The sequence below is a fragment of the Crocodylus porosus genome, unplaced genomic scaffold (assembly GCF_001723895.1).
Source record: "Crocodylus porosus isolate Cpor-Errol unplaced genomic scaffold, CroPor_comp1, whole genome shotgun sequence".
NCBI classification, from domain to species: domain Eukaryota; kingdom Metazoa; phylum Chordata; order Crocodylia; family Crocodylidae; genus Crocodylus; species Crocodylus porosus.
The window spans coordinates 60,516,568-60,531,222 of record NW_017728906.1 but is presented as its reverse complement, the minus strand read 5'-3'; the positions used below and the strand labels follow the sequence as shown (position 1 = coordinate 60,531,222).

The 14,655-nt window shown below is 40.9% G+C and overlaps 1 protein-coding gene across 3 annotated transcripts in view; it reads left to right on the top strand.

The window, feature by feature from the left end:
• The window catches only part of CNKSR2 (connector enhancer of kinase suppressor of Ras 2), a 353,085-nt gene that overhangs the window by 206,325 nt on the left and 132,105 nt on the right, over positions 1-14,655 (top strand). For all 3 annotated transcript variants that reach the window (XM_019529183.1, XM_019529184.1, XM_019529182.1), the window contains one exon: positions 9,962-10,095. In XM_019529183.1, the coding sequence (XP_019384728.1) occupies positions 9,962-10,095 (134 nt within the window). The remainder of the gene's footprint in view (positions 1-9,961; positions 10,096-14,655) is intronic.

Below are 14,655 nucleotides of genomic sequence, written 5' to 3'. Positions count from 1 at the left end.
CCTGACCTCTATACCTGGAAAGATCATGAAGCTGGTCTTCAAGGAATCTGCCAAGAGCAAATCATGCCTGATCATCCTGATTTCCTTCTATGATAGGGTGACGGGCACTGTGGATGAGGGGAGAGCGGTGGATGTGGTATACCTTGACTTTAGCAAAGCTTTTGACACTATCTCCCACAACATTCTTTTTGGCAATCCAAGAAAATACAGACTACGTGAAAGTACCATAAGATGGATACAGAAATGGTTGGATCATCATACTCAGCAAATAGTCCTCAGTGGTTAAGTGTCTAGCTGGGGGTAAAGCATCCATGGATTCCCCCAGGGGTCTGTCTTGTATCTGGTATTGTTTAGGAGCTTCATTAAAGATTTGGATGATGGCATCAGGTGTGTATTCAGTATATTTGCAGATGGCACCAAGATGTATGGAGTTGTGGATGCTCCAGGGGTAGAGTTAGGATCCCGAATGACCTGGATAAATGAAAAATTCTCTGCAGTCAGTGATGAGATTCAACAAGGAGAACTGCAAATCCTGCAGTTGGGATGAAATAACCACATGCACAAATACAGACTGGGGAATGAATGGCTAAGTTGCAGTACTGCAGACAAGGACTAGGAGCTAGGGTGGTCCATAAACTGAATATGAGCCAACAGTGTACTCTTGTTGCAAAAAAGGCCAACAACATACTGGGAGTGTCTACACAAGATGTTTACTGCAGAGCTGCCTAGTTAGCTCCACAGTAAAGTCTTTGCATCTGTTAGGCCACAGTAAAATAATTAGCTGTGTCGTAAATACCAGTATTATCCTATGGCGGAGTTTGTTACTCTGCAGCAGCTCATGTGTAGATGCTGACCCAGCTGGCTGGGGCATCAGGGTGCTTCAGTGTGGGGGCTGCCTGCTGGCTAGCCCCACACTGGAGCACCCTTGTGCCCCAGCCAGCCAGGGCTGCATTGACTCAGCTCAACGTGCTACAGCCCTGGATCTATAAACTCCAGCATGATATGTGCTGGATTTTCTTGTTTCAGATTAATTGCATGTGTAGACATGCCCACTGAGTTGTATCAACAGAAGTGTCACTTGCAAATCAGGGGAAATGATTCTTCTGCTTTATTCAGTACTAGTGAGGCCTCACCTGAAGGTGTCCTGTTTTGGACCCTGCACTTCTACAAGAGTGTGATAGTTTGGAAAGTGTGTAGCACAGGGCAACAAAAAAGATCAGGTGGCTGGGAGATGAGACTTATGAGGAAAGGCTGAAAGAACTAGACTTATTTAGTCTAGAGAAGAGAAGTCTGAGGTAGGATTTGATAATGTTCTTCAAATACCTGAAGGGTGATTGTAGAGAAGATGGAGATGGGCTGTCTTCTGACTGTAGAGGACAGGACTAGGAGCAATGGTTTCAAGCTGCAGCAGGGGATATTTAGGATGGAAATTAGGTGGAACTTTCTGACTATGAAGGTGGTCGAGCACTGGAGCAGGCTACCTAGAGAAACTGGATTTGGTATTCTTGAAAGTTTTCAAGAGCAGGTTAGACAGACACTTGGCTGGGATGGTTTAGTCAGGGATGATTCTGCCTTGAGCAGGAGGCTGGACTAGATGATCTTGTGAGGTTTCTTCTAGCCCAACTTTCCTATGATTCCTATAATTATGCCTGTTTAAATATCCATTCATGTAAATTTTTTGCATATTTTTGTAACTTAGCAAAGTTTTCTTTTATACATTTTTATCATGTCAATAGTTTGAATTTAAGAAATGTTCAGTGATCATTTGTGAAGATGGAAATACTTTGGTCTTACTTTACAGATGGAGATATTATATTATATCATGAATCTTGCCATGTCATGACTGCAATGTTATCTGCCTAGATTTGCTTTTCGGCTCCCTTTCCACTATTAATGCAGTTCATTGTGTGGAGTGTAGAATGACTTTTCCAATTATAATGCACCTATTTTCAACAGTTATTAATTATCCTTTTTCATATCCACCATAAGTTGAGATGTTTTAATCAGATCTCTTAAATCCAAACTTTTTCCTCAAAACAATCCTCCTGAGCCTAGCACAAATAGGTTTTCTCTACCAATACTTTCTGTTTCATTGTCTCTTCCTGACCTCACTGTTTCTGTCACCCTGATAGTTTATCTCCAAAGCAGTATGATTTGATTATTCCTAGGTAATATGTCAAAAAAGCACCTTCTCCCAGGACCTCTATATATTTTCTTACATTTTAGCTGTATGTGTTCCCATGAGTGGAATTCAGAGAAACAAGCTGTACCTCTTAGGTCTTCAGACCTGGAATAGTGATGCTTAAATGTCTTTGGTCAGGGTTTACAGCAGCTAGCAAGACCACGGGAAAACATCAGCTTCAATGAACTTCAGATCAGATCCAAGTAGAGGGGTTTCATCCAGTTTTTAGAATGCTTATCAAGAGTTGGTCAAAGCCCTTCCATAGAGACCACAGTTCTGACTTATCACATTTGAATTACATTTTAAAAATAATGCATTGTACAATTCTCTTTCATTATACATAATGTTAACATGTTGGTGAAGAATTTCTGAGGCTTAATAATTTATTTTACAAACTTAATAATTTATTTTAGTAATATTGTATAACATAATCACTGTGCTTGTATGCAGCTTTTCAGCTGCTGCTTTTTTCCCTTATCTTAAGCTTGAGAGGATACTCAACTTTGATTCTTCAGTGTTTCCCTTGTTTTGTTATTATTTTATATTACTTTATGCATTCCTCTAGAGACAATGCTTTGTTCTCTTTTGTCAGTTACTTGTGATTAGAATTAATGAAATTACAATTTCTAATCATTAAATTTAAATAAAATGCTGTAATTTGTGAGAGATTCTATTGCCTAATTGTCTTTTAACTACATAAGAGCTGGGCATTCTCTTTAGTATCATTTAAATGGATTCTTACCAGATTCCATCTGAAGTCTGAACTTTGATGTACTATTTCATTTTTTTTTTTTCATTTGCAAGATGAAAACAAGACTTGGGTGTATAAACAAGTTAGTTTATTGCAAAGGCTCAGTTTAATAAAGGTTCAATAAAAAATGATGGTTTAACAATAAAAATACTATAAAAAATGTATTGCCTACCATTTTATATTGGTTTTCCTTTTAATTTGACAAGTTATATACCTTTCTTGTAAATTTTAGCTCTGCTTGAACATCCGTGTTTAAATGTGGTTGTCTTTGTATGCTGAAACTGACACAAAGTCTAAGCATTCCTGCCTGCTGTCCTGGGTTTAAATTTTACTTAATGCACTGGCTTTTTGGAAATGCAAGGATTCTAAGATTTTGTGACTGCTTCTGCACTGCCACCCAACTGGTAAGATGACAGAAGGTCATGCACTGCAGCATTGCAAGTTCTAGGCAATGGCAGAGAACTGTCAGGGTATCCTGGCTATCCTGCTTCCTGGCAGGATGAAATTGCCCACTTTTTTCTACTGTGCTGTTAAACTGCTGTAAACTGCTGTCAGTACCTGTAGCTCCTTGCATTGCATATTCTCCCTTGCATAAAAATACTTACAGTATCTCTTACCCTTAAGGATGTGTTGAGATAACTTCAGATATCCATGGCAGACAAGGAGTGTCACTTTCCCTGTTTTCAAGGATGTGAAGCCTAATTCAGTAATATTTATAAAACACCAAACACCATCAGCTGAGTGAATAAAGAGGAGACAAAAACTAGAAGGCAATAGTTGCATTCTGCAAAGCACTGTCTGCAATCCAAGATATGCCTATTTGTGATACTCCTCAGCCAATTACTCAGAGTAATTGTACTGATCTTCTCAAAATATTACATTTCCTCCTGTGTTGCATGCTTGAATCACCATAAACAATTCCAACAGTTAAACATTTGACAGTTGTCAGAGTTAGGCCTAAGATTTAATATCTCAGGGAAACTGAGTGGGAGCAGCTTATACCAAACCTATGATCATTTTGAGCTGTTGTCAGATGCTAGTACATGTCGCATCATCATTTGCGTATCACACTTTGAAGGTTGTCTTCTCAACCATGATGTCCTAGAGCCTTCATTTCTTTTAAACTAAACTTCCCAATCACACAAAGGCAGCCATCACAAAACAGTACCAGTTTACTAAGCTAGTATCTGTCTTTGTCTTGTATGGAAAATAGCAACAATTATAACCAAAATGACCATTAATAATTAGTGAAGAATTACAGGAGATGCTGTATGAAGTTTTGCTATTCTTCTGGAAGAGACTATATTCGAGCAATTATTTGCTGGAGATGATGAATTGGTTAGTCTGCCACATTCCCATAATGAAGTTTCTTGAAGTTGCCAATTTTGTATTGGTGTACTCACTTCTCTATTGTACTGTCCTAATGCAATTAATGATTACCCAGTGCTTCCATGAAGAAGAGCAACCAGGAGGCTCAGCTGTAAAATCAGACCTGTTGCCACTGAAAGTTCAGATACCATCTAAGAAGATGGGAGTGATTTGAGATGAGTTGGAGAGGGATGTTCCAAATGATGTTGGTGGATGAGGCTCCTATCAAGTTTACACCAAGATAATATGGAAGTTTCATGGGCAGTTTGTTATACCGGAGAAATATGCTTCCAGTGTCATCTTTGCCTCCAGATTACCAGCATTTCATCTTGGCACTATAGTCTTAGCAGGATTAGGTTTTAAACATAGAAGTTAAAAGGGATGACTCTAGAACTGACCCTGCTGTGGAAGCCTATTATACAAGGTTTATACATGGCTTACCTGGCTGCTAATAATCAAAATAGCTAATCATTAAGAATTAGCTTGATAAGCAGGGCAAGACTACAGTATGCTTGTTAACTTCAGCAGGAAATCTTATGCCATACAGTATCATAGGAAGATCAGAAATCTATAAACGCCTTTATACCACAAATACACTTGCTAAACAGTTATTAAACCATAAAGCCCATAATAAGCTTCCACACAGAGATGTGAATACAGCTTTCTGAAAATCATTTATTTGGTATGCTCCTTCCTTATCCTTCTGGGCTGCGATTGATTATCCTTTTTGAGCCCATGAGGGGAGGGAAGTAGTTGATGCTGATAGGACTCCTAAGGACTTTGTCTAAAATGTGGAGACAAAAGTCAGGTAAACTGAGCAGTGTCCCAAAAATCTACCATCTAATTTTTCTTTTTTTTGTACAATTAAGCTTCTGTAGAGCAAGAAACCTACAGTCACTCAGCTTCTTGGAAACTTTCTCCATTTACACAAAAACACTCTTATACAATCAAATTCTACCTATTCAGCATGGAAAGCAAGAGCTTCTCCAACTTTATTTTCAGATTGATCTTCCAGCCTCCTAAACACACATGTGTAACGTGGGCTAAATAGCCACTTCTAAGATGAATCTATGGTTTCTACCATTTCACTTTAAACACTGTAGACTGAAACAGTATCCCTAGAGACTCATGAACTTCATTGGTTTTCCAGAACACATTAGTAGAACTATTCTGAATAATGAACTAACAAACAAACCTGGATTGTCTTAACTAAACCCTGGATTTGTGCCACCTACAATGAGGTGATCACGATGGGCCCTGTTCCTATGGGGCTTTTTGTACGTGGGTCTGCATGAAATTTGGAATTCTGTCTTACAGTCGCTAGTTATTTGAGGCCCAGAGGATCGTAGAATCATAGAAAAAAAGGGGTTGAAAGGGACCTCAGGAAGTCATCTAGTCCAACTCCCTACTCAAAGCAGGACCATCCCCAACTAGATCATCCCAGCCAGGGATTTGTGAAGCGAGCCTTAAAAACCTCCAAGGATGCAGATTGCATAACCTCTCTAGGTAACTTGTTCCCATGCTTCACCACACTTCTAGTGAGAAAACGTTTCCTAATAGCCAAGCTAAGCTTCCTGTGCTGCAACTTGAAATGGTTGCTCCTTGTTCTGTCATCTGTCACCCCAGAGAACAGTCAAGCTGCATCCTCTTTGGAACCACACTTCAGGTACTTAAAGACTGCTATCAAATCCCTCCTCAGTTTTGTCTTCTCCAAACTAAATAAACTCAGTTTCCTCAGCCTCTCCTCATAAGTCATGTGCCTCAGCCCCTGAACCATTTCTGTTGCCCTCCACTGGACTTTCTCCAACTTGTCCACATCCTTTCTATAATGGTGGGCCCAAAACTGTATACAGTACTCAAGATGTAGCCTCACCACAGCAGAATACAGGGGAATAATTACTGTCCTCAACCTGGCAACACTTCTACTAATGCAGCCTGGTATGCTGTTAGTCTTCTTGGGAACAAGGGCACACTGCTAGCTCCCATCCATCATATTGTCCACTATCATCCCCAAGTCCTTTCCTGCAGAGCTGCTGCTTAGCCAGTCAGTTCCCAGGCTGTAGTCATGCATGGGATACTTCCATCCTAAGTGCAAGTCTTTGCAGTTGTCCTTGATGAACCTCATGAAATTTCTTTTGGTCCAATCCTCCTATTTGCCTAGGTCACTCTGAATCCTAGCCCTACCCCCCAATTTATCTACTATACCCCGCAGCTTGGTGTCATCCACATACTTGCTGAAGGTGCAATCCATCCCATTTTCCAGATCATTAATAAAGATTTTGAACAAACCTGGCCCCAGGACTGACCCCTGGGGCACTCCACTTGATGCCAGCTGCCAGCTAAACATTGAACCATTGCTTACTACCTGTTGAGCCCAACAATCCAGGCAGCTTTCTGTCCACCTTACAAGCCATTCATCCAACCCATACTTCCTCAGCTTGCTTGTATGAATGCTGTGGGACACGGTGTCAAAAGCTTTATCAAAAGATAATGGCTAGCAGCTCTGCAGTTGCATTAGCCAACTTCCTCAACACCCTTGGATGGATTGCATCCGGCCTCATGGACTTATACATGTCCAGCTTTTCTAACCTGTTCTTTCACCACTGTTGGCTGCTCATGTCCTCCCCAAATTGTGCTGCCAGGTGCAGTAGTCTGACCTTGACTGTGAAGACTGAGGTAAATAAGGTTTTGAGTAATTCAACCTTTTCCTCATCATCTTTCATTAGGTTTCCTCACCCATTCTGTAAGGGACCCACACTTGCCCTGACCTTCCACCTGCTGCTATCATACTTGTAGCTATCCTTCTTGTTATACTTCACATCCCTTGATAGGTGAACTCCAGTTGCACTTTGGCCTTCCTGACTTCATTCCTGCATGCCTGAGCAATAGTCATATAGTCCTGCCAAGTTGTTTGTCCAAGTTTCCACTTTTTGTAAGCTTCCGTTTCGTGTTTCAGCTAATTGAAGAGTTCTCTGCCACGTTTGCTATTCTTCTTGCATGTTGGGAGCTATTCTTTTTGCGTATCAAGATGATTTGCTCCTGCACCCTCCGTAAGGTTTCTTTAAAATATAACCAGCTTTTCTGGACACCTTTCCCCCTTAGCCTGGCCTCCCAAGGGATCCTACCCATCAGTTCGCTGAGGGAGTCAAAATGTGCTTTCTTGAAGTCCAGGGTCCATACTCTGCTGTTCTCCTTCCTTCCTTTTGTCACAATCATGATCTTGTGGTCACTGCTGCCCAACTTGCCATCCACTTCTACATCCCCCACCAGTTCTTCCCTGTTTGTGAGTTGTTGGTCATTTCAACACTTTCACCGGGAAACTGTCTCCAACACTCTCCAAAAATGTCCTGGTTTGCCAACACACTTCTGTATATTGTTCCCCTAGCATGTCAGAGTGATTGAAGTTCCTCATGAGAATCAGGGACTGTGATCAGGAAGCTTCTGTTAGTTGAAGAAGGCTTCATCTACTTCATCCTCCTAGTCTGGTGGTCTATAGCAGACACCCACCACATCACCCTTGTTGCTCTCCCCTCATCTTGGCCACCTCATAGGGTTACTTTGCTTGCTTTCTTCACCACTAGTTATCCACAAAAGGCGTCTGGCTTCGAAATATTAGTAGTTGAGAGGGAATTAATTTTCCCATTTACTGAGTAGCCTGAAAAAAAGTATTAACAATATTATATTTCCATTAGGAAGAAAACAAATATATATTGTGTTGAGTAGCTAAATGAGGGATTGAATTGAGATATATAGTGTCATGGTTGAAACTTTAAATGGTGATATTTCTTTCTCCAAGGCAGTCACTTTTTAAAAAGCCCTACTGCTTACTTCAGTCTTCTGCTTGTTTTAATTTTTTTTTAATATTATACGATGTTTTATCTGTTTGCTTTTCTCTGTGTTTGTCTTTGTTTCCCCTTTGCTGTCAAACAGAGGTAGATATTTTGTAGACTCTGGGTATAGGGAACTTGTATTTAATTTTAAAATAACCAGCTAACAAAGAATTTAGCAAACATCCTGAAGTGTCATTGCTTAAAGACCATAGTTTTCTAACTGAAAAACAGGGCTTACAGAACTACAGTTATTGTTCTAAAGTATTGCAAAATTAACACTGTACTAATGGAAATGCAAGAATATAGTTTCCCTTAAATAGTACCGACCGTAAGTAATGGGATTATTTGAGTATACTTATGCAACATTAATATTTTCAGTCATAATTAGAAGATATTTCAGTTTTTCTGGGTGGCACTAACAATATGTAAAGGTACAAAAGAGGAAAGTAATACACATACAAAAAAGAAGTATGCAGACAAAATTTGTTGTGTGTCCAATTGTTGTTATAAAATATTGAGAAGTCTAATTTGTTCGGCAAGATGACAGCAGCTCATTGCTGTCTTATAAAAATGCAAAAAATGTGAAGAAGCGCCACTTAAAATTCTCAGTTTGCTGTAGTCTAGGTATACTGCAAAAGTGTCATAATTAATATTTGGAGAATAAGAACTGATTGTTTTTTACAGGAGTGTCCCATTGGCCTGCCATAAATTATTCATCATTGTGCTTGCAGTAGAGGCTTCTATGTATACTGTCCTTTTTTTTAACCTGAGCTCATGGTTTTTCTGTTGTAAATACAACTTGAAATTTTCATGACCTACGGCACTCGTGGGTCAGATTCATAGCTGCGTTGAACGCTGTATACTTCCAAGCCTTAACATTGTTTTCTCAAGGCCTTTATTTCCAACAAGATGGAGGGAAGAGAGCTCTTTGAAAACAACAAAGCAAAACAAAATGGTTTAAATATTAAATATATTTGAGCATGTATGAAGATAATGATATTTGTGGGGTTTTATCCCTTCCCTTCCCTTTCAAGTTTGTTTAGGATCAATGCTAGGAATAGGGCACATTGTACAAGCAAACTGGAATGTCTCATTTCCTTCCTTCATGTTGCATTTTTCTAGCTGTGTAATGTTTGCTTGTAGTGTTTGCTACCATACCTAACCTTCAGGCTGAGATGACATGGAGCATTTAAACAATTGGTCAGTCAGCTAGCCAAGAATAATAAGGGAAAGAGGTGTGAGGGAAGGTTTGGCTGCTTAGTTCAAAGCAGACAGTTATATATGTAAGAGATGGAGAAAGAACCAATTTTGAGGCTAGACTGATGCTAATGGACAGCCATAGAAAAACTGGAACATCCACACCTATTTCTTAAGTAATATCACAAATATTTTAATGTAAATACACTGTTTATTTTGTATTTATGCAGCCTTTATTGTAGCACAAGAGATTTCTTTTAATAAGTTCATTTTATAAAGCAAATCCCTTAGGTCCTGCATTGCTATTTACTCTCATACCTAATTGAGCAGTGTCACTACAGATAAGTGTTTTAGATAAGTATTTTATGAGCACTGGCACTAGTGCTTTGCAGGACAGAGGAAGGACAGATATGAATTGAGGAGCAGGTTAGATAAGCACATCATATGGCCTTCATAGACTTCAGCTATCCCTTTCTTTTAGTGTGAATTGTTTTTCAGATTGTTTTAAAAAGGCATGAACATCAGAACTATTACATTTTTTTCTTTTCTGGTATGCAAAGTTCTTTTTTTAATGTTTATTAAATTTGAAAATAAGGCAATAATTGTGTGATTATTTTTTTCCTCTTTATCCAGCCACTTATTCCTCGAAGCCCGACAAGCAGTGTCGCTACACCATCCAGCACGATCAGTACACCCACCAAAAGAGATAGCTCTGCTCTCCAAGAACTCTACATACCCCCTCCTCCAGTAGAGCCTTACATTCCCAGGTAAACTGTTAGTGATGATGTTGCTCATGGCCAAAAAATGGCCCTCAGAAAATGACCAACTGAGCATTTTCATGCATTAAGTTGACTGTTAAGAGAAAAAAAATAACCATGCTGGGTATTGGAACTGCAGGTTCAAGCCCCTGATAATTTCCCTTGGAGTTGGTCTAGTTTTTAACAGAGCCATGATCCATCTGATGCAGTATCTCACCTTCAAAAGTGGACAGTACTGCATTTTGGTTGGGAAAAATCCTGCCATTACTTACCTTACTATATTCTGTAGTGACTTGATTGTTCCAGAAATATATGTGCCACTCTGAGTTGTGAGTGAGATGGCCATATTTATCACTCTCCTATTAGGCTAAACTACCAACCTCCACTCAGCAGTCTGTTCATTCTTAGCAGAGTCCTCACCCAGCTCCCAAATAACCTATTACGATTCAGTTAACTAATTACAGTAGCCTAGAATACCAATTGTTTCTTTCCTAAAATCATGTATTAATATTACAGTCTACAAATACATCCATAAAGTTTGCATTGTAAACTAAGCATTAGACTAGTGGGATTAGTGAGAGAATGTGATTCAAAGGAACAGTTAATTTTAAAGTGTTCTGTGTTTACTGTGCATGCAACATTATATGTCCAAGTCACAATGGGGAGGGGGGGTTGGCTGCATTTTGTTACCTTTGTTGAACTTGTTGTAAGATCAGTATGCCCATGACCTGGACTAGAGTCACTCAATAGTGGAATAGAGTCACTCAGTAATGACTCATTTAGCTAATTAACAAGATGTATTCCCTGATGCTGATAAGCCTTTCCTGTGTGGTAGCCAAGGACGTGTTGGTTAGAAAATTAAATTGGCGGGGCAAAGGGAAATTGAGTATGTATAAAAAAAAAAAATCCTCAATTTCCAGAGATATAGAATACTCCTGAGGGCAGAATATTCAGTTTCCACTTCATGGTTCTGATGATGTTCTGCTCCTTTTGTGAAGCCATGAACTAAAATCTTGCAGATAGTTCTTATACTTGCTCTGTCTGTTCTGGACTATATTTACTTTTAGTAAAACAAACAAAAACCAAAAAAAACCCCAAACATTTCTGTTGTCACTTTAACAGGTAATATAATTAGTCCTGCCTAAACAGTTATTCTAATTGGTGTCTTCAGAAAATGATGAACAAGCAATACAGGTAGGGTGCAGACAGAATTTAAATTTGTCATGTTCAGCCCTCTGAAAGCTCTCTGCAGCCATGCCATGACACACGCACACAGCTGCAGAGTGCTTTTGAAGTGGCTAATTGCACAACAAATTGACCCTTATCAAGTGGGGGATCAGATGAAGGTTCTCCACTTTGGAGCACCTTAGGGAACTTGTGTTCCCTAGGATTAATTTATGAGTTCCCTAGGCTATGTGTAGGTGGGGAGCAGGGAGAGAGAGTAAGCTGCTGGTTGGGGTTTGCCTGGCGTGAACTGGAGGATGAGGTGGGTGGATTGGAGCCCCTCTGCCTCATGCTCCCCACACCCCCAGTCCTCTCCCCTCTAGCTCAAGCCAGGCAAACCCCAGCTGGTAGCTTGCTCCTGCCCCCCCCTTTTCTTTCTGCAGACAGCCCCACAGCTAGGGGAAGGGATAGAGCTGGGAGAGAGATGCAGCTCTTCATTTCAGGCAGGTTCAATTCTTCTTCTCCCCCTCCTTCAGCCCAACAGGCAAACAAGTGTTGGGGGCGGGGGGCTCTAAGTCGTGGTGCTTTATTCAAAGTACCATGAGTTAGAGCAGGGGCCTGCACTTCTATCAGCTCCCATAGCTTATGCCATAAAGCTTTGGGATTTTTTCCTCTCAGCAAAGAAAAAGGATTCCAATCATTGTATTTGAAATGCTCACATGGGATAGATGTATCTTTAATCTATTTAATAGATACCACCATAACTCTATTAATTCTATACAGGTGCAACTGAAAGAATAGAATAACTTTAGAAAAAACTTCTTGGGACCTTAAAGATGCTAATTCTGAACACTTTAGGCTAAAGGGGATAGAAATGAAACAATTAGAGGTCTTCCGGTTTGTCTTTGGATGAAAATTTGATTGTTTGTATTGCACAGACCTTACACTTTTGAAACTAAAGCTAAGATAGCCTCAGAAAAATACTACGTATATACTGCTGTTCACAAGCCTGCCACTGTTTACTTCCTTAGAAAATGTATTAAATAAGTAAATGATGTAATTTACAGGGTGTTTTCTAATTTGTAGCTCTCATTCACAGTTTACAACTCATCTGTCACAGAATCTGGGACATTTAAAAATCCATTTGTAATTTTTTGTTTTAGACTTAAGAAAAATTATCTATGGTAATGTGGTAGTGTATGAAGCAACACTAATAAAATATTATATCAATTATTTTTCTGCGTAGCACACACAAAAACTAGCTTTCTTTCTTTGTTTTATATATTTAATTAAGACTGACTAACTACATAGTTTATTTTAGCAGCTAAAACTCAGCAGCTAGACCAAGACTTAAATTCCTTGTTTTAAGTGTAGTCTAGAGGGAGGGGAAGTTTCCTTGGAAACTTACACAATCTCTTACTGTAAGCTTGCTAAGAGGAAAGAGGTTGTAGGGAAAAAGGAACCCTCCAGATCAAGAAACAGCAAAGAGGCCAGCTACAGAGGAGTTTGTTAGGGGTGGTCTGCTTGGAAAGAGGGACAAAGTGAGAGGCAACAGATTAGAAGACCCAGAGACATGGCTGGAAAACATTGCAATCCCAGAGCCACTGCCACTTCCAGCTCTTCCTCTGCTTCCACCTGTGAGGTGTCTGTCCAGGCAGGACCACACACTGTTGAGGCTTCCACCCAGGTCCTAGATTGGTGCTGTGCAGACTGGAGCTTGCAGATTCCTTCCAGTGTCAGCCAGGTGGAGTTCCTGCAATGTGAGCAGTGCCTTTTGGTGATGTCCCTCAGGGAGAAGGCAAGACAGGTACAATGGGAGGTAGCAAGGCTCCAAAGAATCCTCTGCCATGAGAACTTCATTGATTCCATACTGAGGGAAACCTCTAGGACTGTGGAGGAAGAACTGCCAGAGGTGACGCTAGTAGAGAAAGAGGGCATGGACTTCCAAGAAGGCAGAAGCTGGAAGCTTGTTTCTTATGGCAGCAAGAAGTAGCCATCCCTACATGCAGTGGTTTGCCTGGAGAACAGATATGGAGCACTAACAATGTAGGTGGAGGAGTGTATTCCATTGGTGGAAGAGGCCAGGCCAAGAATCCCCAAGGTAGGGAGGATCAAGACCACTGCCACAAAGAGGTAGCAATGGGTGATGGTGGCTGGAAACCCCCTTCTGTAGGGGACAGAGGGATCCATCTGCCAGCCTGACCTGTTGTCCCAGGAGGCCTGTTGCTTGTCTGGAGCCTGGATCCAATGTCACAGAAGGATTATCAAGACTCATCCAGTCCTCTGACCTACCCATAATGCTTATCCACATGGGCACCAGTGATACTTCCAGGGGTGACCCTGAGCAAATCAAGAGTGACTACAAGGTCCTGGGTGCAAGGGTGAAGAGGATGGGGCTCAAGTCATCTTCTCCTCACTTCTTCCAATAAGGGGAGGGGCCCTGATAGGAGCAGACACGTCCTTCAGATCAATGCATGACTGCGCAAGTGGTGTCGCCAGCTGGGATTTGGCTTCTTCAACCATTGGCTGTTGTTCCAAAAAGAAAGCTTGCTAGGAAGGGATGGGTTCCACCTGATGAAGTGAGAGAAAAGCATTTTCATAGACAGGCTCACTAACCTAGTAATGAGGGCTTTAAACTACATTTGCCAGGCGATGGTGAACAAAGCGCTAAGATAAGTGGGGAAGAAGGGGACCTGGAGGAAGCAGAAGCAGGAGGGTGCAATAGGGGAGGCCTCATTCTTAGTGACAAAGTAGGGCAATTGGCTAGTTACCTCAGGTGCCTGTACATAAATGCATTTGGCTAGTTACCTCAGGAGCCTGGGAAACAAGCGTGAAGAATTGGTAGTCCTTGCACAGTCAAGAAACAATGGACACAAATTATTAGAGAGCAGATTTAGATTAGACATCCGCAAGAGCTACTTCACAGTTAGGGTGGCTAGGAGCTGGAACCAACTTCCAAGGGAAGTGGTGCTGACTCCTACCCTGGGGGTCTTTAAGAAGAGGCTTGATGCCTACCTAGCTGGGATCATTTGAGTCCAGTCTTTTCTCCCGCCCAGGCGGGGTGTCAGACTTGAAGATCTACAAGGTTCCTTCTGACTTTACTTCTATGATTCTATGAACTATGACATGATTGGGATAACAGAGATTTGGTGGGATAGCTTGTATGACCAGAGCACTGTTATGGATAGGAACAAACTGCTTAGTAATGACAGGCAGGGGAGAAGAGGAGGAGCAGTTGCAATTTATGTAAAAGATCTGTGTGATTGCTCTGAGCTCCAGTATGAAACTGGAAAGTATCTGGGTTAAGATTAGAGGGAAGAGCAAGAAGGGTGATGTTGTGGTGGATGTGTGCTATAGGGTACCTGACTAGGAGGATGAGGTACATGAGGCTTCCTTCAGGCAATT